General features: G+C 32.5%; 3 protein-coding genes and 1 non-coding gene across 4 annotated transcripts; 2 read left to right on the forward strand and 2 right to left on the reverse strand.

Moving 5' to 3' along the window:
• The first annotated feature begins 1,716 nt into the window (after positions 1-1,716).
• On the forward strand, positions 1,717-2,715 carry LOC149478292 (uncharacterized). Its single transcript, XM_089709176.1, has one exon. The coding sequence runs from the start codon at positions 1,717-1,719 to the stop codon at positions 2,713-2,715; it is 999 nt and encodes a 332-aa protein (XP_089565302.1).
• Positions 2,716-3,185: 470 nt separating this feature from the next.
• On the reverse strand, positions 3,186-7,378 carry LOC149478293 (uncharacterized; the record flags this gene model as incomplete). The annotated part of the gene is made up of 1 exon (XM_089709609.1): positions 3,186-7,378. A coding segment is annotated over one exon (1,095 nt), but the record flags the coding sequence as incomplete, so codon positions are not given.
• Positions 7,379-13,652: 6,274 nt separating this feature from the next.
• Positions 13,653-13,725, reverse strand: TRNAM-CAU (transfer RNA methionine (anticodon CAU)). Its single transcript has one exon. It is a non-coding gene; the product is annotated as a tRNA-Met (tRNA).
• Positions 13,726-20,535: 6,810 nt separating this feature from the next.
• On the forward strand, positions 20,536-22,649 carry LOC149478295 (la-related protein 6-like). Its single transcript, XM_089709618.1, has one exon. The coding sequence runs from the start codon at positions 20,626-20,628 to the stop codon at positions 21,841-21,843; it is 1,218 nt and encodes a 405-aa protein (XP_089565744.1). The 5' UTR covers positions 20,536-20,625; the 3' UTR covers positions 21,844-22,649.
• The last annotated feature ends 5,199 nt before the right edge of the window (positions 22,650-27,848 follow it).

Consider the following 27,848-nt stretch of genomic DNA (forward strand, 5'->3'; position numbering starts at 1 on the left):
ATAGAAAATCATTACAAACATACCTATTTGATTATAAATGAATGTAGCTTTGAAGTCTTGGTACCATGTAATTCTTAGGATTCATCTTGATCGATTAATCCTTTTGATCCGTTGTTTAAACAGTCTTGAGTTAATTAACCCAGATGTTACTGAAACAATTTTTGTTATCATATTAAGGTGAAATTTACATATTGTGTCCATATTGCAAAAAGTTTAACTGGAAAAATAGTATAAAAATTTTATCTATCGTGGAAATCTCGGAAAATGGTGTCCTTTTAAAAGGACGGTAGTAATATGTACTACTAAGTAGGTAGACTATGATATTAAAATGACAACATACATTTCACATATTTTTATGTAGCAATATGAAAGTTTTCAAAACATAATTTAGGATGCAAGTTTCCATTACAATTAGGACAATAGAAATTGGCTTTCTTGTGACATTCTATACATCGAAGCTGCTTGTCTCTGTACCTAATGATGTGATCTTTTCCATCAAATCCAGAGGTTTCACGGAAACTCTAGCACCTTTACGTTCCTCATTCTTATATGTTTCGAGCAGAGCAGTTCCAACACTTCTACGAATGTGGAGATAATCATAATGGCCCCCTTTTACTTATATATTTGCCAAGAATTATGTACTGCCATATCTAGTCCATGACAAGTCAAAGAAAAATACCACTTCTTGCCTCTGATAGATGTCTTGTACAAACCGATGCTCTGGTCGGATCTGTCCACCCCTCCCATCCCATTTTCTCGTACTTTTTTTACGACATGTATATTTTTCTTCTGTTGTTGTGAAAATCTCTTTACCGTAGACACAGGCTGAATCGTATCAACGTTTGATGCAACAGTCACAACACTGTTATCATTCCATTTGCAAAATAAATTTGTTCTGCTCTGGTCGATTGATGCTTGAATGTACCTCGTGGTGTCTTTTTCAATTCTCAAAGGCAGCAGGCAAAGGGCATTTCGCGACGCGATTTTCCCGTACTGTGCCAGTAGCCTTTATTCCTCGTACTCGAAGTTCATCAATGAGATGAATGGACGTAAAAAAGTTGTTAAAAAATAAATGGAATGCAGCTTTGCCCTATATTTGTCGCAGTACATCGGCATACTGTAATACAACGCTTGCACCCAATCCCAGAGGCATTTGGTATTTGTGTTGATTACCAACATCATTCGATTGTTCTTGGTATGGATCACACCAAACTCTGCAACCTAACCGTGTCGCTCCCACCCAAAATTCATACCCCCATCTTATTGGTTTCCCTCTTATGAATTGCTTGCATGGATGGCCGCCATAGTAGAGCACCATGGCTTCGCCGATGCTGTGATGCTCTTCAAAGAGTGCATGCGCAAAAAAGTACTCTGTAGTAGTACATATTACTACTGGCCTTTTAAAAGAACGGCAATTAAAACTGCATAAATATCACAAATAAAATGTAATCTAATAGTAGGTAATATATAAAAAATTCAGTCTGTCTTGTGATCTGTGTGTGCAAGAACGTAGTTTTTGTCGTAAAGTGGAATTTAAAATTTAATATTTAAAAATATTCTTGAGTGGATTTGAACCTGGACTCTGTGACTTCTCGGTCTCAGCTGGTCTGCGGTGCCGCGCGCGACGCCAAACAAGCTAAGAATCACTACGTGAATTGAGTCATCCGTTTCTTGTTTCGTCCTATCTACGTAACACCAGTATTCGCAACCTTCGGCATGAACTCGTGTAAGCGTTGTAATGAGACTGTTTCTGATGGTACCGCTTGCTCCAGCTGTCGGTGTAATTACCACTTTCAATGTGCGGGATATTCAGAAATCGGTTGGCGGAGACTCGGGATTGAACGTCAAACCTCATGGCTTTGTCAGGATTGTAAAAATACGTTATCATCTGGATGTACCACAAAAAACTTAGAAGACTTAAGTTCTTATCAATTATCATTGAAGAGAATCGAAGACATGCTTTCGCCGCTTTCTTCACTTCCGGAACAAGTTGAAAAGCTTCGCTATGATTTAAATGAACTAACCTCTACTTTTAATACCAGTGTTATTGAAGATATTTATAAAAGACTTGAGGACATCGATTCAAAATTAAAAATAGCGGACACAATTAAAGAGAATAAGCAAAAAATTCAATCACAGGTGCTTATTATGGAAGACAAATTTAAGGCTTATGAAATTGAAGCTTCTAAGAGAAAAGAGGATCACGAACGTCTTCAGAAGGCTATTGCTGCCTTGGAACTCGAGCAACGACGTACTCAACAAAAGAACAGATTCTTAAACGTTGAAATAGTTGGCTTACCGGAAAAACCCAATGAAAACTTAGTTGAAGAATTTTTACGCTTAGCAGCTGCCTTAGACTGTAATCTGAAAAAAGAAGACTTAGATTTTATAACCAGAATCCAACCTTTACATGGTAAACAAGGAGCTTCGAAAAAGATCGTGGCGAAGTTAAATAATAAAATGAGCAAGGATGTTTTAATAGCCAATTTTAAAAAATGCAACAAGAATAAAGGTCTATCGTCGCACGACCTTGGTTTTGGAGGTAACTCTGTAAAGATTTTCATTAATGAACATCTCACTATCGCGAACAAAATCTTGTTAAATACCTGTAAACAACGTGCAAAAGAACGTAATATAAAGTTCGTATGGGTTAAAAATTGCGTTATTTACTTACGCGCCAGTGAGAAGTCTCCAGCAAAGGCTATAACTTCGTAAGAAGACTTGAATATTTTTTTAGAGACTTTATAATAGTTTTTTTGTTTACTGCTACGATCGAGTCACAATTAAAATATAGCTTTCTATATTGTGAGCCACATCACATTAATTTATATAATTTTCCAAATTACTTTTACTTATACTATATATACACACACTTTTCACATACACTTTATTTACAGAAGAATGCACTGATTAAATCTTCCTTTAATATTGTTATACAAATATCAATGAACGTTGTTGTAATAATATGTTTACCACCCCTGACTGCTTTAAAAAGTGAACGCACAGTAACAATATTGAACAAAATTTTTTCACATACCCTCAATGACTATATTTTTTCGTGTCTGATGTTCTTTGTGAATAATGAATCTACTTGTTTATTATGCATTAATAGAATATATTATTTGATGCGTAACCGCGATATTAATATGTGTTATTTTGTTCAAACTCAAACTCAAACTCAAACATTTATTTATTCAATTAGACTTCTTCCAGAAGCACTTTTGAATCGTCATTACATTCTTTAAATTTACCACCGATTCGGAAAGCAGTATCTATGGAGAAGAACCGGCAAGAAACTCCATAGTTGCTCTTTTAAAGTCATGTCCATATACAATATAATTTTACATTACATGTTACTTACATCTAACTACATAATATTATATATTATCATAATATGCCAAAGAACTGTCCTGTTATTCTTACGCGACAACCCTCCATGGATTTTCATCTTCCATATATTCCTTAATGCTGTAGTAGGCTCTCTGAACTAATACATTTTTTAAATAAGTTTTAAATTTAACACTACTAAATTCTTTAATACTATGAGGAATTCTATTGTAAAAACGTATACCTTGGCCCATAAATGAATTTTTAACTTTAGCTAACCTATAAAATGGCATTTCAATTTTATTTCTATTCCTTGTGCCATAACAGTGTCTATCTCCTACTTTTGTGTGTAAGTCCGCGTTTTTGTGTACATGTAAAACATTATTAAATATATACTGTGATGGTACAGTGAGGATACCAATATTCTTAAAGAGATCTCTTAGTGAGTCCCGAGCACGTAAATTATATATAGAGCGTATGGCTCTTTTCTGTAATATAAATATAGTTTCTATATCTGCAGCCCTGCCCCATAGTAGAATTCCATAGGACATAATGCTATGAAAGTAACTAAAATAAACCAATCTAGCCGTATCTTCATCGGTGAGATGCCTTATTCTTCGAACTGCATATGCAGCTGAGCTGAGCTTAGCAGCGGTGGTGGCAACATGGGTCCCCCATTGTAGCTTCTCATCTAGTGTCAAACCAAGAAAAACAGTAGACTCGACAGGGTATAATACCTCCCCGTTTAAAATGATATCCCTTTTGACCTTTTTTACATTTGGAAGGATAAACTCTACACAATTTGTTTTTTTTGCATTCAATAATAAATTATTAGCATTAAACCAATTAGATATGCGTAAAAGAGCAGAGTTTACTTCGTCAACATTTGTGTCATATCTATCCACATTAAATATTAATGAGGTATCATCTGCAAACAGTACTATTTCACACATATCCTGCAAATAATAAGGTAGGTCATTAATATACACTAAGAACAAAAACGGTCCTAAGATAGATCCCTGCGGAACACCAATGTTAATCGGCGCACCGCAAGATTTCTCTCCATTAACAACAACGGTCTGTACCCTGTTCTGAAGATATGAAGCTATGAGGTCCTGAGATAAACCTTTGATACCATAAAAATTTAGTTTCCGTAATAGAGTGGAATGTTCTACACAGTCGAAAGCCTTAGAAAGGTCGCAGAATATCCCCAAAGCATTCTTTGAATTTTCCCATGCTTTATATATATGTGACAAAAGAGCTATTCCAGCATCAGTGGTAGAGCGCCCCCTTGTAAAACCAAACTGTTTGGCGTGCAGTAAACCATTTGAAACAAAATGACTACATAATTGGTTTAAAATCAATTTCTCGAAGACTTTGCTCAAAGTTGGTAAAATAGAAATAGGCCTATAGTTATTACAGTCTTCTTGGTCACCGCTTTTGAATAAAGGAATAACTTTACTAAACTTTAATAAATCAGGGAATATACCACAGTCACAACATTGATTAAATATAAACGCTAAATGGTTGGCAATGTTTTCTATAATATTATTTACTAAATTCACAGACATTCCCCAGAGATCACATGTGTTTTTTAAGTTTAATGTTTTAAAAGTTTTAACAATTTCATCTGCAGTCACATGTCGCAATTCAAATAATACATTACACTCCGCAACATGGTCCCTCAAATAGGACTCCGCAAGCACTGATGATGAATTTAATTTTTTAGTAATACTAACAGGGACACTACTAAAGAAATCTTCAAAAGCAAGCGCAACATCAGCACTTTTGTCAATTACCCTGCCAGCATTTACAAGTTTTATGGTACTATTTGTCCGGCTTTTGCCCATTTCACCATTAATAATTGTCCAAACAGTTTTAACTTTGTTATCAGAGTTGCGTATTTTATCTCTGACATATAGACACTTGGCAGTGAAACAAACTTTTTTAAAAGTTTTTGAATAATTTCTAACATAATTATGGAATGACAAGTCTTTGTTATATTGCTTCATGCCATATAACTCATATAGAATGTTCCTGCATCTGTGTATACTAGGTGTTGCCCATTGACTAAATGGTAAATCCTTGGTGATACTTAAAGATTTAACTTTAAATATTTTTTTAAACTCATTATGAACTAAATTAAAAAGATTTGTAAACATTTCACAAGGATTATTATAAAAGGATTGATCATTCAGGTTAGGCAGTTTATTATTAATATTATCTCTAAATTTATCAATGCCTTTTTTAGTTATAGGCCTAACATTAATTCTTTTAAACTTAGGTATGCAATCCCATTCCAAAACTACTTTCTGGCCACAGTGATCTGAAGTCAGTATATTGAGGATATTTTTTTCTAGACAGTTGCAATCACAGTATATATTATCAATACAAGTTGCAGAAGTAGGTGTAATTCGTGTGGGTTCATCAAAAACTTTATACAGATTAAATGAGTGAAACAAATTAACTATTCGTGTTACCGTCTGTGTGTGTGAAAGTAAATCAATATTAAAATCACCACATACTATTACCTTCTTTTTACTCCTGCCTAAACGCTTTAATGTTTCTTCCATGACTGTCTCAAACATATTATAGTCACTGGAAGGAGGTCTGTATACGCAAACAATAATATAACGCTCAAGCTCAACACAGGACAGTTCAATGGTGCGTTCTACAGAAAGACTTACAATGTCAGTTCGTTCTTTGCATTTAACACTATTGTGTACAAAAATAAGAGAACCTCCATGAATAGCATGTGCCCTATAGTATATACTTTTTAATTTATAATTATCAATATTTAATAACAACTGACATTGTTTAAGCCAATGTTCTGTTACACAAAATATTTTTATACTATTATGATTTAAAAATAATTCTATTTCTAATAATTTGCTAGCCAAGCCTTGAATATTTTGATGTACAATGGAAAAAGGCTGCTTAGCTGTTGTCTTACATACTAGTTTAAATCTAGCTTAGGGCTAGTTTGTCCGTCAACACTTAACCTCGGTTGATGTATATAATTACTACTACATAAAATTATAGTAGATCGATGGTCTGATACCAAACATGTACCAGACTGGTTAATAATTTTATATGCTATTAACATAGCAAGTTCTCTCTTATATCTAAATGGCAGATACACTGTATTCCTTGTCAAGCAAAAAGATTTTGTACATGAATTTATGTCAAAATATATAAATGCATCACTATGATGATTTGTTAAATTATATAATTTTAAGTTAATGTTATAGATAAATCTATATTGATTTTGTGTCAAACCAGGCAAATATGGTAATGTACACAACATAAATTTGCATTTTGTCTCACTACTAATTTTCAACATTTTTTGAAATCCTATATCAATGTCATGTTTTTTTAGATTAAGACTATCTCCATATAATATAACAACAATGCTATTTTCATTAAAACTAAAATTATCTAATGAATTCATGATATATGTAAATGAACTATTAGGAGTACAAAAATTAGTTACTTTATGCCCTAAGTTGTTAAGCAAAGCGCCAAATCCCTGACCAATGTTATCCGACAACACAATAATTTCCTGCATGGAAAGATGTTTTGTTTTACAAGATGAAATTGTTGCCGTGGATGGAATACTATGCATGTCAGTGCAGTCAATGGGCTTATGGGGCGACGGTTGCTCCTTGTCACTTATGGAACACTTACATACATAGTTATTGGTTAGAGACTCGAAACGATCCATATTTTCATTGCTTAACTTTATAAGGTAATCTGCCTCTTTTATATGCTCATTGATTTGTAACTGGGCAGCAGAATATTTTTGGTTGAGGTCATGTAATATATCATTTAATGAGTCTATTTTCTCCTTTAGTTCAGTAGTTTCCACTTCATATATCATTTTATAATGTTCTAAGTCCCTATGATATCTATCTAACTCTTTCACAAGGCTTTTATTTTTAGTTTGCAATTGTGCTACATTTCTTAATGAAAATCTATTTTTAATTACTGATTTTGTGTGCTTAATAAACCTACTTAATTTGAGATATTTTTTTAATTTGTTATGTGAATTTAACTTGTTATAAAATATTGTCAATTATTTTATTTCAGACGGAATTAATTCCGGTTTTTTAAATAATATAGTTAAATATATAATTTCTTCCTTCTTATATAATGCCAATAAACAATAGTTTAAATATTTACTATCAAAATGCACGCGGATTACGCACAAAATTACCAATCTTCTTTAAAAATGTTGAAAAAAATAATTACGACTTAATTATTATTACTGAAAGTTGGTTATGTAACGGGATATTGGATACGGAACTATGTGATAGGCGTTACGATGTATTTAGATGCGACAGAATAACCAAAAAGAAGGGCGGGGGTGTTATGATTTGCATTAAAAAAACATTTTTGAGTCATAACTTGCATAACGTTCCTGATGACCTTGAAAGTGTTTGGTTGACGATACCCGGGAATGTTTTTAAATTTAAGACACAGGATATAAAGAATTTGCACGTTCTTGCGCTTTATCTACCCCCTAATTCAGACGCACATAATACCCTAAAAATATTTAATCAAGCTTTACGTAATCTTTATGATCGGCATACGAATGACCTATTTCTTATTATTGGCGATTTTAACTTACCTTTTATTTTATGGTCGACTGACAACACGTATAAAATAAGCAAATATTGTAATTCTAATTTACTTGAATCTGCATTAGATCTGCTCGATATTATAAATTTAATGGGAGCTCGACAGTTTAACGTCACACAGAACCACTGTGGCAATACTCTCGATCTTGTCTTCTCGAATTTTTCTGTCGATTGCACGGCATGTTCCGATGCACTCGTAAATATAGATAAATTTCATAGCCCATTGTTTATTTGTGTACACGATATATGTTTTAAAAAATTGCGACCTGTGTTTTCTAAGCTGAGGAAATTTTATAGAGCAGACTATGATGCCATAAATTCTGAATTGAATAAAATAAACTGGCACGAACTTCTAACAATAGGTTCTTTGGACGAATGCGTAGACATATTTTACAGCAAGATTAATACCCTCATCGATACGTTTGTCCCATGTATAAAGATATCTTCTCGACGCCATTACCCTAAGTGGTACACGCCGGCTCTTATTAATGCAATTAAAGAGAAATCTAAATTTCATAATCGATGGAAAATTTTCAAAAACTCTAATGACTACGCATCCTTCTCTCTACTTAGAAAGAGAGTTAAAAACTTACAGGATGAATGTCATTCCAACTATTTATCTCGTTGTCAAGACAGCATCATTAAAGACCCAAAGCAATTTTGGACTTACGTTAACAGCAAGCGTAATAACTCAAATTTACCATGCAATATGAATTATAATGGACGTGTTCTCACAAATGGTAGCGATATTTGTAATGCTTTCAACGAATATTTTCATAGCGTGTTTCAAAGGACTATCTCCTCCAGCGTAACGCCTAATGCCTATGAATCTGATGTAACTGACTGCTTACACACTATATCTTGTAATGAAGGAGAAATATTAAAACTACTTAAGGATTTAGATGTTAAGAAAGGCGCTGGTTCTGATGGTATACCAGCTATATTCGTCAAAAAATGTCAGTCTGGTCTTCTTTTGCCTTTAAAAATATTATTTAATCGTTCAGTCACCGAAGGAGTTTTTCCGAAACGTTGGAAGGAAGCCTTAATTGTACCGATCCATAAAAAGAATTCTAAAAAAGAAATAACTAACTATAGGGGTATTTCATTGCTTAACATATTCTCAGAATTGCTTGAAAAACTAGTGTATAAAAGTATTTACAAACATGCTCTGAATTATATTCCACATAATCAACACGGTTTTATAAAATCACGAAATGTCTTAACGAACTTATTGGATCTTACCCACTATCTCAACATCAATATGAGTGACAAAGTACAGGTTGATGTAATATATACAGACTTTGAGAAGGCATTTGACAGAGTAAATTACGATGTTCTAATAGGCAAGCTTTCAGACGTTAATATCAAAGGTAACCTACTAAGATGGATAGATTCTTACATAAGAAATCGTTGTCAAGCCGTTGTAGTTGGAGGTTATAGGTCTAACTTTGTAGATATCCCTTCAGGTGTGCCCCAGGGTTCGCACATGGGGCCTTTGCTGTACAATATATATCTTTATGATATAGATAAATGCTTTCATAGTTCTAAATTTCTTTTATATGCGGACGATAAAAAGATATTTACTAAAATAGCTAGCTTAGATGATTGTCTATCACTTCAAAACGACCTTAATAGATTAACAAACTACTATAACATAAATAAGATATCCGTTAATATTAATAAATGCCAAAAAATAACTTTCTCTAGAAATAAAAAAAATATTATAAATTTTGAATATTCAATCTGCAACGAAAAAATTCCTTCCACGAATACAGTAAGGGATTTGGGCGTGATACTGGATGAGAAACTCACGTACAACGATCACATTGACTACGTCACAAAAAAGGCTTTTGCTAATTTAGGGTTTGTTTTGCGCACAGCCGAACCTTTTGATGATATACGATGCTTAAAGGTTTTATACTTCGCATATGTTCGGAGTATCCTTGAGTTCGCATGTGTAATATGGCGACCAGTCTACAAATGTTATATCCATAGGCTAGAAAAGATACAAAAGATATTTTTTAAGAAATTAAATTTTAAATCTAAACATTTCCCTGATAGCTACGAGCAAGCTTGCCTACATTATAATATTAACGCACTATCGGATAGAAGAGATCTAATCGACGTAATGTTCTTGTTTGATATTTTAAATAATAAATTTTGACTGTATCTCTATTTTGAATCCTTTAAATTTTCGGGTTCCAAGTCAAGGCACTCGTCAAAAAAATCTGTTCTTAGTGCCCTCAACATCTACAAACTATCTTAAAAATTCTCCATATTTCAGACTCCCTGAAGTATACAATAATAAATTTTGCTCAGCTGATATATTTAGTTTGTCACGTCCCAGATTTAAAAGTGCAATTCTTCAGATTATCAATAATTTAAATAAGTAACACACACACACACACACACACACACACACACACTCACTCACACTCACTCAGACATCCACTCATTCACTCACACAGTCACATTATTAGGCTCATTTTTATTTTTGTTTTTTCTCAACTTTAATGTTATTTTGTTGATGTTGCTTGTTTACTAGAAGTCACATTTATTTTTCATGTACGTTTTATATTTCATCAAGAACAATTGTTGTACTTTTGTTAAAGAAAAAGAAAACAATTATTGTTCCCTTTTAATTTACCTCTTGTTGTCACACAATTGGACTATTATTGGTGTGCCTTGTAATTGGCGTTTTTATATGTAATTTGTATAATTTATCTTAATAACAGCTGTAAGGTGCCTTTTATGAATAAAATAAAAAAAAAATAAAAAAAAAAATATTTCTGATAAAACACGTTTCAAATTACGTGTATTTAAAATAAATCAAGTAATTTGTTGTAATTTATTGATAATACATTTAACTTGATTTATCAATGGAAAATGACTGAAATTCTAAAATAATTTAAAAATATACCACTGTTATAAAACGACACAACACTTTAATTTTCCAATTCCTACAACCGTGAGGTTTCAAACGAATATAAACATTTTTTTCAAAAATGCCCTCATTGTTAATAACAATTTTATTTATGGTGCGTCCTTTTAAAAGAACGATAGTAACAACTGGGTTAATATAAACCGTAATACGAATAGATAACTAGGTATTTTATGAAAACGCTTTCACACCGTCACATATACCACAAAGTGTAAGTACATGCTCGTATGTGATGTTGATCTTGGCCTTATTATATTTTGGCATTGAAAGTATCGCGAATGGATAGCATGAGTGACATGTCAGGTCTTAGGGTTCCGCTGGAAAACGAATTCCTGAGGTCAGTGTGATAGTGATATATGGTAATTACACAGTTATTATCTTAGAATCCATGTGAATCCATGTTTTCCGGCTAAGAGCGTATGGTCTAAGATTGGATGTATGTTCATCATACTCCTTAAATATTTTTTTTCAATTTCCTTTACAATTTCATTAATGCGTGTTAAAAACCAACTACAAACAAGAATTTTGTTTATAGAGGAGAGCACAGATTTATTTTAAGTGATGTTACATTATATTCTGTATGAAGAATATTAAGACAGTGTTTTAAGTATCCGCAGTGAGCTTTTCTCTTAGTGCTTCAGGAAAAACTACGATAAAGCTTCTTTACGTACACGGTAGTGAATACCTACAAGTTAATTGTTAACTTATTAATATAATATTATTCCCACATATTATCGGAAGTAAGGATTATGCGTGGCATGTCATAGCCTAGTATTATTAATCGTTATTATGTTATTAAGTTTTTGCGTGGTTGAGGAAATTGCAGATAAAATGATCCATAGACGATGTTGACTGCTCTTTGTATTAATTATAAATAAACAATAATTATTATTATGTAAGCAATAAAACCGTCTGCTAATTTATGTAGCCTGTCACTACCACAATTATAATTATTACAACGACACCTCATAAGTCAAAATCCATATAAAAATAGAGCGGTTTGAGCGTAGAGCGTAGTAGCTGTAGAGCGTGCCAAGCCAAAGAAATGTTCATACCTACATACACTCGAAAAACATAACTCGTAAGGATTTATGATAAATAATTAAATATGTCCGCTTATAGATTTTTGTTATAGTTAATTAATAATAATTCTAAACAATAGGGATTGAAATTTTAATTTGTCTAAGTCTAATACGATTAAGATTTTTTTAAAGATACGTATTTATATATTTCGATGAAATATGATTAGAAATCTACAAGTGTTGTAAAAAGACACGCACATACATGTTAACCTACCTACGTGAACATACACTGCTTTTTTGAACTGTTGTAGCTGGTATTAATTTTTATTTATTTATATTAAAATATTGATCGAGCGCAAAAAATTATCTATATTAACCGAGCAAAAAAAATATATACAATCGATACACATTAGTCACATTACTCGCAAATACATATAAAAACAATTAATAATTCAGTACATGGCCTTATTTACCTCGTGTGTGACCTACATCATACGGAAGAACCTTGTTTTGAGGAAACAGAAGGGTGCGAAAGGATAATGCTACTAATTATCATTTGACAGATGTTTTGTCGGAATCGCCTTTTGCGATATCTGTTATAGGAATAGACTGCATTATACCTATCTATACTAATATTCTTCTAATATTATAAAGCTGTTGTTGAGCTTGTTCGTTTGTTTGTTTGTTTGAACGCGCTAATCTCAGAAAATACTGGTCCGATTTGAAAAATTCTTTCAGTGTTAGATAGCCCATTTATCGAGGAAGGTTATAGGCTATAAATAATAACATCACGCTAAGACCAATAGGAACGGAGCAATGCGGGTAAACCTGCAGGACACCGCTAGTAGTTTATACATATATGATATACTAATTACTAAATGATTGTGGTAAGTTTACTTGGTTATGTTGTTTCTATTTATTAGTATTTTATGTAAATATTTTTTATCAACTAAGTTTTTTGGTTTTTGTCTTCGTCCGACTTAAAAAAGGAGGATACTGCCAATTCTACTGTATTTTATGGATTTGTTACCTCAGAAATTTCGATTGAGTTTCGGTGAAATCATTTTGATAGGTTTCGGTTATTTGAAAGCTGGTAAGTGGTAGGTACCATTTTTTGTTAAAAAAATTATTTACTTATGTGCCAAACATTATTCTTAAAATATTAATGTTTATTTCCGTTGTTGGTAAATAGTAAACTTGCATACATTACCTAATTAAGTAAAAATGACTTGAATCAGACTTTTTTGGATTTTCAGGAACTTTTTCTGTGTGTATCGTTTAATGTATCTTTATATGGATAGTGGTTTTACTTGAATGTGTTTTTAATAGTCGTTAATGCGTTATTTTTAAATAAAAAATGTATGTACCTACATTGTACAATATAATATCTCTGACTTTATTGATAGAATTTTTACTCAACGCCATCTAGTTCTAAATTATGTAAATAAGTAAATATTCAGGATCTTATGCGCACGCGCATTCGGTTATTTAGTGAAATAATTTTTGTATGTCCAAATTATTTCAGTACAGTGATTGTTTACTTTAAAGGACAATACATATATTTTTGACATGATCCTAAAAATATGAAAATTATAAGAACCAAAAAAAATATCCAGATATTGAAAAATAATATTAAATTATTCAATATATTATAACCACGAGACCTTAATACCTACTTTTTAATTAAATTATAACAAATTATTAAAAGAAAAACAAAAGATATGCCCCGGGTGAGGATCGAACTCACGACCTTAAGATTATGAGACTTACGCGCTGCCTACTGCGCCACCGAGGCTGTTGACGTGGCATGTATATTTTTAAATCATATTCGACTTCTTCAAGATAACAGGTCTACGCATAATATTAAGAAAACATGCATATTGCATACGTATTGATAAACATTGTTGATAAGATAATATTGTGAATTATTTTTTTCACATACAAACGAATCATGCATTTAGATATTTATGCATACATATTATAAAACTATAGAAGACTGTTTATTGCTCGGGTTTCACGCAAATCTTCTGGGAGGATTTCGATGAAAGTTTAAACTATACAGGAATAACGTTTTACATCAGAATAATACATGAGCTACTAATACAATAGGTACTTGATTTTGTACGCGGGTCTGTCTGCAGGTGATACCGTGCGGCATTGCTAGTTAATGTGATAATAGGAAACTTTTTAGTTTCTAAACAAAGCTGTAGTTGAGCAGATAAAAAGAAGTACCTAGGTACGCTCTACGCTGTAAAGAATATACTCCAGCTAACAAATAAACTTTTATTTAGTTTAGTCAAAGTTATTCAAAATGCCATCAAAAAGGAAAGACCGATCGAAATATCATCTCATATAATTATAGAGATATGGTATATCAAATTTCATTTCAAAATATAGCTTACTCAAGCAAAACCAGGGTGTGTCGCAAGTATTGAGTATACCTGATTACCCAAGTAAGGAAACATACATCTTAGATCCAAACAATTAACATTCATACTTTAACAGGTTCATCGTTCCTAATTAGGTTTAACTCGACCTTTCAGTTTTTTTTATCACTCTATCTCTCTATATAATATGTATTATGTATAAAATTCTCGTGAATGTTATGGTAAATAACTGTGACACGAGAACTGAGTAGTAGTAACTAGTAACTCCTCCAAAACGGCTGCACCGATTCTCATAAAATTCTGTACGCCTATTGGATAGATCTAAGCATCGGCTAATATCTATTTTTCATACCTATGTGATAAGAGTGAGGTAGAACACTGAACAAGGTTTGCCGGGATATAGTTAAACTATGGAGTTTCTTGCCGGTTCTTCACCGTAGAAACTGAACTCCACATTTCCGTATCATTGGTAAATGTTAAAATATGTTATGACGATTCAAAAGTGCTTCTAGAAGAAGTCTTATTGAATAAATGTTTTAGTTTGAGTTTGAATTATACCTAGTAGATAATATTCATACTTAACAGGTATGGTTCATCGTTACTAATTGAGTTTCTCATACTCATACTTTCAGTTTTAGACTTTACGTTATTACTTATTAGATAGGTATAATATCAATCATAACCACAAACAATAGTTACTCAACAACGAAAACCTTACATCACAAATGTCAGCAGAAGCCGTATGACGTAACCTACTTATTCGGCGGCCAGAATGTATCCAATTGTAACATTGTATACCCACACAGTGTTGGGTGTAATCCTATTGACAAGCTAGTTTTTAGGGCGAAATCACTGCTATGAAATGTTTCTAATATACCTAATTGTCTTTGAAAATCCATACTTCCATACTTATATTATAAATGCGAAAGTAACTCTGTCTGTCTGTCTGTTACTCAATCACGCCTAAACTACTGAACCAATTTGCATGAAATTTGGTACGGAGATATTTTGATACCCGAGAAAGGACATAGAATACCTTTTATTGCGAAATATGTACCACGGGCGAAGCCGGGGCGGACCACTAGTTTTAAGATATTCCATACTTGCTGACGTCTTGAATTCGCGAAAACTGCGTGAAGTTTAAAAAGTCATTAAGGCTTATTTTTCCTTTTTTGTGTAAATCCTTTCCCTAAAAATAAATATAGATAACAAAAACAGAAATCATAGAAATAAGGATTATTTGTTCTATTTCACTTTCACGTCGCAACGGATATAATTTATCTTATGATTTTGGTGTCTGTAGACAGTTTGGAGACTATATACCTAGAGAGTAATAAATGCTAGGTAGTTCCAATATCTAATCTTCAATGTAATAATCACTCGAATATAATTATTCCTCATTTTTGAATCTTCACAACAAAACAATCGATTTGAACACACTTTTTTTTGGGTTCATCACCTGATGGAATATTTATGTTTTTTAATATTATTATAACGTTCGCGTTGTTCTTATGATCAATGCGTGCTGCTCGTAAAAAATCACATTATATGCATACGAGCATAGTCTATCGGTGCAGGAAATTTATGAGAAACCAGTTTAGTATTTTTTGCGTGATAGAGCAAAAAAACATTTTCACATTCTTACAAACTTTGGAATTTCCGAAATACTAAACTTAAAATACTAGAAATCAATGTATATTTCAATGTATAATTGTTAAACGATTCTTATTAGACTGTACAATGATTGAACATCAAATGTAGGTCCTTCAAGTAAATAATCAATCACATTATAATGAATTCTAATTATTTATCAAACACACAGAGATTCGTTACGTTTTCAGTATTTTGCAACGATGTCCGGTTACTTAGATCTCATTATTTCCTAACTGTGACCTAGATTTCTAATATATTTTGAAAAAACTTAGCGCTAATAAAGTTCAAGGTCGTTGATGACCTGTGATTGCACTCTTTGACAATTTTGTGCAAAAAAACATTTTTAAACATTTTTTTGTAACATCTAGGTTAGAAACGAAGAAGAAACCTGATTTATATCATGATATGCTTTATTTTTGTTTTTATGGACGTATGTATAAACTAGTATATATGATACATTTAGTCTTAACTTATTTCGTAAAAAAAACAATAACTTACAGAATCCAGAGCAACCAAAAAAATTCTATTTTTATGTTAGGATAAGAATTCATTAGCTATTTATTCTACCTTATAAGGAAAAAACTAAGCGATAACACGACATGTAGCATGCAACAGAAGGACACACATTCTTATTCTTTATTTAGACAGATATTATTTGTAATATTAATAGGAAATAAGCTAGAGAAAATTGCTTGCGTCCGAACACTTTTCAACTAAATTAAAAATAAACTCATCCGTGCCTTTTTGCACCTTTTTGTCCGTCTACTACCGCTTGTCTGCTTTTTGATGAAAATAAACTACATTTACGTGGATTTTTACGAATGAGAGCATGCTTTTAGATTCAGTAGTTCCTGAGGTTGATAGCACAGATAAACAAAACGGAACGATAAAAATAGATAAGTAACAATCTTGCTCTGGCTATTAATTTCCGTAAAACAAGAGTTGACCTCTGACCATATTTGCGAAAAGGTTAATGAATTACTGTATTAATAGCTGTATTGCCATATACGATGTTTTAAGGTTTCCTTCGAAACATTTATAAATACTTAGCGTTTTAAGCTAAATATCTGACATAGCCATTAAAATGGTCTAAAAGCTCTTTGGCTATAACGAATTATGAAAGACTGATTGACTTAGTGGTTAATGACCGAAAATTACGCCAGACATTCGATCGATACGTATTACAGCATACATTTTATTATCGTTATTTTATTTATTTAGAAAACATTAAACTGAACAGTTCCAGTTTGATATGATGCAGATGTATTTTATATTTGTTTTATCGATTTAGTTAATGAGTGATCAGCATTCTTAACGCTGTAGGTACTAATTTTGCTCTGGATTACAGCATTCGTTTTATTAACTTTTATTTACTATCGTAAATTTATTTATTTAGTCAATTTTATAAAACTGCACTATCACAACCATTGATTGCTATACAGATGCATTTCATATATCTTTCTGATCGATTTTCAGATCTTCTTTACCCTGCGATATGCCCTGCCTTATCTTACTTACTCGCTTGCTTGTCCAATTGACTTAAAATCCATCTTTTACGTACCCAGCGGGGTCAGTTACCAAATCACACAAATCTCTAGTATAAGTATATAATCCGATGAAACTGTATTACTACGGTTGCGTAACAAGGGGTGACTGGTCGCGTAATCCTATTTGGAGGCTTCACATTCTAGCTTAGGACATCGTACACCGGATCCCAGTAACTTTATATTGTGAATGTCTCATTGATCGATTTTCTTGGGTATTGAATACGGTGAAAGCGTTACCTCATTTGGTATTTAATACTTGGTTTTCGATTGAATTATGTTACAATTCATAATAAATACACACAAACACATAAATATCTCGTTTTATATACTTAATTGCATTTTAAAAAAAGTAATGTTAGCTTTAAATGAGATCTTTTTTCTAAAAAAGTTTTTATGTTTTAGATATCTTAATTCAGTCTATGTCTAATCTATGTTTTTGTTTTTTGGAACAAATTTATTGAATTTTCCAAGTGATTTTTATGACGAATCTACTTTGGTTATAAAAATAATGGAAAAAGAACGCTTCTTTCGTCTTTTGATCTTATGTAAAACTAGAAAATTTATAATCCTTTCCTAGATCTCCTATATCTATCGTGTTATTGGAATCTTTAACATATACTTTTACCTCGAATCAGGTGACATTCTGCGTGTCCAATACGATAAAAGAACATAATGCCATCCCACGTGTGTTTCCACGCATATTTTCAATAAGAACAATTATAAATTCCACTTAAATGACGTCGATGTATGTGTATGGCTTCTCTACTATAAGGTTGAAAAATTTAACCCAGTTCAAACAGCCTAGACATGGCTATAAGACAATTAGAGAAGGAAATTCAGGTCTCACAATTGCTCTAGTTATTTTTCTGCTTGAGTAAAACAAGAAAAATGCAGTTATGAGATTTTTTACATAGGTATATGCCCCTAGTAGAATTGGTGCGCTGTTTTCAAAATTCGTACTACCTATACCGCATTGGATCCATTTACCACGATGTCGAAAGAAAGAAAAAATATTTTATTTGTAAAAATATGACAGAACCTTCAAACAAACTAAATTGACTGATAGAGAATTTAAACCATAAATAATTTGAAAGAAGTTTGAAAGTTACTTTTTATTAATGTAACGTAATCCTAGGTTAGTACACAGGATGCTAAGGGATGACACAAAATTTAGATGATTCTACACAGAAAGTGATGTACTCGGTATTTTTAGTTTAATTAGCGCCCGTAATCATAAAATATGATTTAACTGAGATGTCAATTTACAATTGACACCAATATCAGTCAATAAATCAATTTAGCAATCTGTGTAATAATTAATTATACTTAGCTATAAACAAGGCATAGTAAATTACGTAAATAAAGATTTATTTGATTTTAATAATAAAATTTGTTTCATTTCAACAAAATAAGAATTGTTAAAAATAATTCAAATAATTTAGAACGTATGATTTAATCAATGTTTATAGAAGTGAAATAATTGAAATATCTTTTGTTATTTACTATAGATACCTATTTGATAAGAAGAAAGAATTTTCGTATTAACAAATCCGTCTGTATGTACTTGCGTCTTGCGATATAATTAATATTTTTATTATAATCCATTGAAAAGTTACATTTGGGGTTGCGTTTTTTAGAGGACGCAATTTTATTTTTGTGTAAAAAATGTAACATTTCAATGGACTATTACCATAAATTGATTTTTGTACGAGATGACAGTTTATAAATATTAATTTAATATATTATAGCCGCTCTTTACAATTAATATTACGTTTATTTCGTTATACATTCGATGACTCTTTTCTGATACGTCCAGAATACTCACAGTATTTTCTTATCTAAGAAATTGTATTCAGAAATTAAAAAGCGTTCACAATGACGTGATAAATAATGCATGTAATCAGGTTTTAAACAGGTGTACAAAAACTTTAATTGCCTGATTGTCAAAGCGAACAATCACTTCATACAAATCGTTGGATGAACACTTGAATTGTTGCTATGATCTCATAGCTTGTGAATTGGATTGTCTATAATATTCTGCAATTTCATTATTCCATACAAATGTTCTAGTAATGTGTATCTGTTGTATAAACTAAGCAATCAGATGAGTTTTAAAATATGCCCACAATGATTTAAGCTTTTTTTTTTATTGTACAATAGGGGAGCGCTTGGCCACAATCTCGCCTGATGGTAAGCTGAAATGTGGCCTAAGATGGAGCGCGCTTCCCTAAAATGTACCTGTTCACTCTTCTCTTGAAGACCTCCAAATTGTACTCGTCGGGGAACACAGATTCAGGAAGCATGTTCCAGTCCCTAGCGGTTCGAATAAAGAATGACGATCCGAACCGCTTTGTCCGGGTACATGGAACGTCAACCATGTGGCGATGCCTAGAATCTGTGCGCCTAGACGAACGATGGAAAAATGGGGATAGCGGAATTAGGTCGTGCAATTCCGCAGCGCACTCTCCAAAGTGTATCCGGTAAAAAACCGATAAACTTAGAGTTTGCCAATATTGAAAAATAGTCGATAATATAAAGTAGAGCATTGTGAAACAAGATAAAAATACATCGGAAGTAACGAAATGGTTAATTAATGTAAATAATTAATCAAATGATAAAATGTGAAGCAGAAAACAAATTAAGGATAAATGGTCGTATTATAAAACTGTACATTTTTTTGTATTGCAATAGAAATTATCAATTCTATCTGAACATCTTGATGAGTGCATCTAGAATCAAGTTCTCATTAAATATCTCTTCGCAATTGCACGATATTCGTGCGCATATTCGGGTAATGATCTCAATTCGCGCGTTTATGTTTATAAATATTAGAGTCTCAGGTGCGTGAGACCTCGGTTATTCAACAAAACAAACTCTTTGGCGGCGTCGAACGCGATCCAAATCGCCAACACATGTTAAGTAATTAATGCACGCGTCGCGTAGTCTGCAATGTCATCTCACTTCTGGTTTCCGTGCGCCTTTTACCGTACATCCCTCCGATATTATAAAAGAGGCGACACCGCGCCGCGCGCCCGCAGTCCGATACGCGCTATCGAGTGAGTCACACGCTCCTCTAATGCAATAGTGGTACTTCCACGCGCTACAGAGATGGAGGGAACACCTCCCAGCCAGGGCGTGCCTGAGCCCGACGAAGGCATCGCTACCGACCGCCGTCCATCCACTGATGAAAATGCCGATCTTTCAGACTCCGCTTCAGAAGCCGGCTCCGGTGGCGGCAAAGATTCTGGCTGCGAAGTAGCTCCCGACACACAGGAACCCCCTTACACACCACCCGACGAAGAACTAGCTAACCGTATTGCCTCCCAAGTGGAATTTTATTTTTCGGATGCCAATATTACCAAGGATGCCTTCTTGTTAAAGCATGTGCGGCGGAACAAGGAAGGATACGTGTCCCTAAAGTTGATATCGAGCTTCAAACGCGTTAAACATCTCACAAAGGATTGGCGAGTGGTTGCCGAAGCTTTAAAGAGGTCAACTAAATTGGAAATAAATGAAGCAGGAACAAAATTACGCCGGATCGATCCTCTTCCGGCGTATGATGAGACTACGCCATCACGGACTGTAGTAGCTGTCAGAATGCCCATTGATCGTCCCACAGTGGAAAACGTGTCAAGGTTATTTGCAAGTTGTGGTGAAATTGCATTAGTTAGAGTCTTACGTCCCGGAAACCCAGTGCCGGCTGATGTTCGACAGTTCCTCAACAAGAATCCCAGTCTGGTGAATTGTGTGTGTGCTTTGGTGGAGTTTACTGAGTCTGAAGCAGCTAGAGGTGCGCTTAAACTTCAGAGCTCGGAAGAAGAGGGCATGAAAGTGTATGAATTGAATGGAGTTCCGCGGGAACCAAAGAGGAAGACCCCGGTGCGTCGCCCGGCGCCCAGGCGTCATGAATGTGAATATTCTTCCTGCTGCAGTGGGTCGGAACCTGAATTCGAATATAGATACGCTGCACCGTTTTATAGAAGGAATTCTAGCGGATTTTTCACGCCACGATCCCCAGAAATTCAGACGTGGGTGCCTCGCCGGCAATCGACATGCAGCCACAGTTCTGATTCGGGAGTATCTTTCTTCTGTGGTTCGAGACGTGCGTCTCAGGCTAGCACTGGGAGTACGAGTAGCGCTGAAGGGTGGTTGGCTAGAAGGTTATCAGGATGCTCGCTGTCGGGAACGGAATGCGGCGGCGGGAGGAGGCTATCCTGTACTCCACGATTTGAGCCCCGCACTCCTGTAGTTCCAGACGGCACGAGAGGATTCCACGCCGCCACTCGCCAACGTAGAATCTCGGACCTCGCGTTATACTCGCGCTAGAAAGCGCCCGCCAACCGTGACACCTTTCTAATCACGATGGATAACTACCTTTCACGTTTTGCCCACTAGGCTCAACAGGAAGTTATTCTCGTTCGCGTGTTAGTTTTAAGTATAACATAAATGTATTTGTGAAGAGTTACCTACGTCGATTTTCGACGATTGTGATCGAAGCTCATGTTATTTAAGATTAATTATAATTTCTAATTTATTAGTATTTATTACCGCGTATTTATTGCGGATAGGACGCGCGCTGTGGACGAGTTTTTCATCCATGTATGTCAGAGTTGTGAGCACAAAAAACCAAATAAACAAAGTCGACATCCAAGAGATGGTAGGCTCTATTGGGAATGTAAGATGCAGGGAAGTAGACCGGCGCAGCATTTCGTAAACTGTTGCGAGTAATGAATGCGCATTTACATAATATGTTGTAAAGATAAGCGTTGTGCCGTCTGAATCGGTTTATTGGTGGCCACAAAGCGCAATGAACAACCGTCCATTAAAATAAGTCATTATTTAAGTCAGTCGCGCCATCATGATACTTTCATTTAATATTTTTTGTAATGTTATAAGTTTTGTTGTGATTTTATATGTAGTTATGTAATGGTAAGGGAAAGTTGTAACATTCGATACGAATTGCGAGTGAACGTAACGGATGTTATACTTTCTGCTATTTACGCTTTTTTATTTATTATCTTTTTTGAGGAGGGTTTTTTTTTATGTAAATTGGCTTTAGCACAATTTGATTTCTGGTGCTTCTTGCGTGCAGCCTCCTCTCAACTATTGTAAAATAAATAAGTTTTTTGAGAGTTGTTTTTTTATTGACCTTGCTATTGGAAAGTGGCTCTTTCGACCCACGTTCGCCTTGACTGATCTCGATGACAAAATTTCTTAACAGATTAAACTAAGGAGTGGTCATAAGTCATGTTACACTTATTATTGATATAGCTTACACTTTCATGTGCATTCAAACATTCCATTATTTACAATAAGCAAATTAAACACTTATCTATATTTGTTAAAAATTGGGAAAATAATGTGTATGCAATGTTTATTTCGAATCAATTCCGGTCGTATTTATTGAAAGAAACAAAATATAAAATTACAAAAAAATCTAATTCTACTAAACAAACAAAAAAATATGAATGTCAATACGTACATATTATGTAATTCAATAATAAATTAGTATACATATAGTATCAAATATACATAACAGGTACATAATATATAGAAGCCATAATTTTATTATTAATCAATATTTAACAACATAAGTGTGCAATTACGCTAATTTTGTATACAAAATAAGCGCTATAAATATTGGTATACACGTAAATTGTATATATTCATTTTTGAATTATTATTTATGAATATTGAGTAACTTGTAAGGATTCTATTTTCTATTCTTAATTTATTGAATAAATATTGTATTTAGAATTTATTTATGAGCATTTCTTATATATTCAGAAATAAATAATTATCCATAGAGACTGGTTTTTCGATTGATACATTTAGTTACTGCAATATTTTACGCATGCATATAATATGCATGCATGTATAGATAGAAATAATATTTTTTATTGGGGTTGATTGATTTTTTTCACCAATTAAGATGTTTTGTAAGACTAACTAGCTATTATATTACAGAATTAATTAATTTAACAACAATTCAAATGAATATTTATGAGATTAAAATTCTTTGTAATTAATCTTTACTTCTTTTGTGCCACAATCTGATAACTGAATTGAATTTTAAATGATTTCAACCATTTTTACATTTTATGCGATAGGTTAGATAAATTATAATTAATGTATCTATACTTAATATTATAAAGCTGAGGAGTTTGTTTGTTTGAACGCGCTAATCTCAGGAACGACTGGTCCGATTTGAAAAATTTAAGCTAATAGCCCATTTATCGAGGAAGGCTATAAACTATACATATCATAACGCTAAAGAGGAGCAAAGCAATGCGGGTAAATCCGCGGGACACAGCTAGTTATAAATAGTTGTAGGTGCATTTAAAGACAAAATACATTATAACCTATTATAATGCACAAATTATATCTTAAATTTAGTTTAAAATATCTACCTTTTAAAACTTACCTACATCAAACAATAATTTAGTCTTGCAGTTGTGAAAGCGTAGCAGATAGAACGTTGCATTTTTTAATTTTTAAATATTAAGCTATGTTTAGAATTTGTTAACTTTAATAGTTTTTGAAGATTCTTGATTGGACTATCTATTTCATGATTTTTCATGAAAAATTTAAAGGTAGGTAGTTTACTAATTTTTTTAATATTTGCAGCCGGGGATTTGTGTGAAAACTGAAAACCTTTTCAATTTTTCACACAAATTCTCCGATGAAATGATAATATTATTAGGTTGTTATTATTTTTTTCCCTATAATTTGTGTTTGAACCGGTAAAGTAATATACTTACATATAAGGTTACATAAATCTTGAGTTACATTCTACGTATTTAAATGAATCATATGGGAGTAATCTATACGCAGTATAATTTTCTATTCTCAAAACATATTACAAAATGTTTCTCACACTGAAACCCAATTCTAACATTAGTCATATTTATCAGTGGCATAATTGCTGATAACAACTGACAACTGTTATCAAAATTAATTTATGGACGCTATAGATTTTTATTTGCCTAATATATTCGTGAGTAAAGGGACCTTGACATGATACTGTTTGATTAACTGCAGGTCATTAAGTGTACTTCAGGGTCTGTCACGAATTACCACTCGATTTTTTGGGTACTTAGGAGATAGTAGCTGATATAGATATCGCATAGACGTATAGCTATAAAAATAGTTTAAAAAGAACACTGTTTATAAATTCACTAGCTGTGCTCCGCGGTTTCACCCGCATTGCTTCGCTCTTGTTGGTCTCAGCGAGATGATATTATAGCCATAATTATAGCCTTTCTCGACAAATGAGCTATCTAACACTGAAAGAATTTTTCAAATCGCACAAGTAGTTCCCGAAATTAGCGCTTTCAAACAAACAAACAAACAAAAGCTTAGTATAGGATCAGATCGTGCCGTGTGTGAAAATTGTCCTGAAATATTTATTTATTTAGATGTATTTTTCATCGATCCCTGATAAGTGTACAAAGTTTGAATTTTCCGTGTTAAATCGAGTTTAAGGAGTCGTTTACATGAAGCTAATAAATGAATCTTAAAAACACTATTAATTGAAGCATATTAATTAGAAATTAGGGTTACCTATAGTACCTACATATAGGTACATAATATTATGTTACTATGTTAACCTAACGTTTACCTAATAAGTTTAGTATGTGGATACATATATGATTTAGATTATCGTAAAAGGTTTATGTAGATACATACTAAACCTATTACCATATTGTGATACTGTGCTATTACTTTATCCTACTTTATCCGTGCGTCACCGTAAAATTGTTAACACCTTTACATTGTAAGTAATATATCCCGCGAGATTATAATCTTTCGAATGTGTGAACCATATAATGCGAAATTGTGTATTTTAACTAACTAACTTTGCATATATTTCGTCGTACCTATGACCCAGGTATCTATTTACCTATATTTTGACATATTTTGATGTTCAGGTTGTTGAGACTTCCATGAAATTCAAATGCTTTTGAATTTTGAAATTTCGATTTCTATCAATGAATTGAAAACTGAAATTCAAACATTTATAATACATATTTATTCAATAAGACTTCTTCTAGAAGCACTTTTGAATCCTCATAACATTTTTAACGTTTGCAATCGATTCGGAAAGCAGTACCTATCTATGGAGAAGAAAAAACACAGTTTGATCTCACTAACTAGTATTATTCACTTTCTTTTAAAATATAATTATTTATTATTATAACATATAGTTAATGTGTGCAGTTTAGTTGATAAATTAAGTGGCTTTCTAGACATGATATTTTTGCACGCAACAAAGCATACATTAATAAATAGTAGAACAATGTAAGTAACACCAACTAAAATTACTTACTAATAACTAATTTGTTTTAGTATAATTGGACATTTCTAAATAAAAACCTATGGATTATGATTATAATTTGTCAACAAGATGGCACAGCCCTTGTACTTAAATAATACCTATCAATTTGAGAAACACATCTTCGACGAATCACGAATGAACGAATGAATTAACAAATACTATTTCCAATATCTTTATTCTATATACTATTTAATTAGGTTCAGGTTTAAAGAGCGTTCTTTAAAATACATTTCTACCGTAGCGTAGGTTTCAGTCACAGGTTTCAGTCTATCAAAATATTAGTTTTGGGCTCATATAACTTAACAGTAATGAGCTGTGAGTTTATTGTATCTGTTATTCTATTCTGCCTATTATTTTATTTACTTCAATTTCTTAGTAAATAACGATACTTTACATCTTAGATATTCAAAACAATTCGCTTTCTTTTGAATAAATCAATGAAAACTATGAGAACTGCATTGAAAGTAGGCAAATTATACGAAATAATAATAGCTACGTAGTTTTGCGTGACTGTAGCCTAGATACAAACCATAAACGGTTAATTGTTATTTTTTTATAAGACGTGACAATTTGGGAGTTTCACTAAGAACTTTCTATGAAATAAGTTTAGCTTGAACTGAAATTGCTTGCTTACAACGGAAATTGCTTCCTAAATCCTGAATATCTTATTGTCTACAGCTTTCGTAAATGACGTCATAGTCGCAATTATAAGTAAGTGATTAATTCCGAATTCGTAAATAATTATAACAATTTTTAAATTTGTGGACGTTGCGTTGGTACGTCATATTCAATTATTATGCTTCCGGTGTAAAATTGTTACTAGAGAAATAGAAACTAAGTATTAAAATGGAATTTATTAATGAAAAACTTGAAAATAATCACGTAGGTACTGTGTAGTGATGTACAAATTGTATTAGTTTAATTAATTGCTGCTATTTCATAAACTAGCGACACGTATAGTTTCTGGTTTTGTATTTACTGAGCCGTGACAAATTATTTAATCAACCTTTTTGGAGTTACGTAAAATTTCAAGTGTTATTTTCCTCACGAAGTGAACGCACTTAATAATAGTCTGAAAGTCTTTTGCCACAATTCAATTAGGCAAAGAGAGTATTTTGTAGGCCTAATTATATTATAACAATTGACAGTTTTTTTATATCAAAGTATTGAGTTCATTTTTAGCTCGAAAATTTGCTGAAACTACCTACTGACAACATTTTTTTAAAGTTACATAATTTTTAGTAGATTTAGGTACAGGTTAGGATTGAGTATAGATTTCGAAAATTGATCTAAAAGTTTATTGATATGAATATAAAATAATAATGATAAATATGTAAGCTTGAGAAAGCTTTAAGTTTACAAGGTAGGAACTAATTAATAATTATTATTACAGAATTTTGCATACTTTTGCGTATTTGCGACTTACGTCTGTTTCAAGTTAAAATTTTGAATCATTTTGTTTAGATGATTCAAACTTTTAACTCATTCAAAATACATATTAACACGGTTTAAATCAAACAAATGATCATATAAATCAAATGATTGACAAAATTGATAAAAAAACAGATTATATTACGATACAATAAATAAAGGGTCGAAATATAAAGGCTAATGAAGAACTATATTTGTAAACAACGTTTTTATTAAGGAAGCTGTATTACTTCTGATTACTACATTATTATAATATGTAAGATTGCCTTGAAAAATACAGTTTTTTGTAAATTTTCGAATGAATGGAAACTCCTGTATTTTATTAGTTTTTGTCTCGCTGATTACACGACCTGTTTTTATGAATTTTATTTGAATAATTATCTCAATTTATACAAGATTTATTATTCTGTGTAATCTTTTGTGATCATCTTTTTGATGTTTAGTGGTGTAAATTTCTATAACATAATATTATTATATAAGCCGTGGCCGTGAATTTGGTAACGTGATTTTTTCCTGTAGACTGTAGAGAGTAACCAATAATTTTCTGTTTTTCTATAAATGT

Source organism: Colias philodice, chromosome 22, assembly GCF_061535455.1.
Source record: "Colias philodice isolate Cphi_HAF_F1 chromosome 22, ilColPhil1 Martin Lab GWU primary, whole genome shotgun sequence".
Lineage (NCBI taxonomy): Eukaryota > Metazoa > Arthropoda > Insecta > Lepidoptera > Pieridae > Colias > Colias philodice.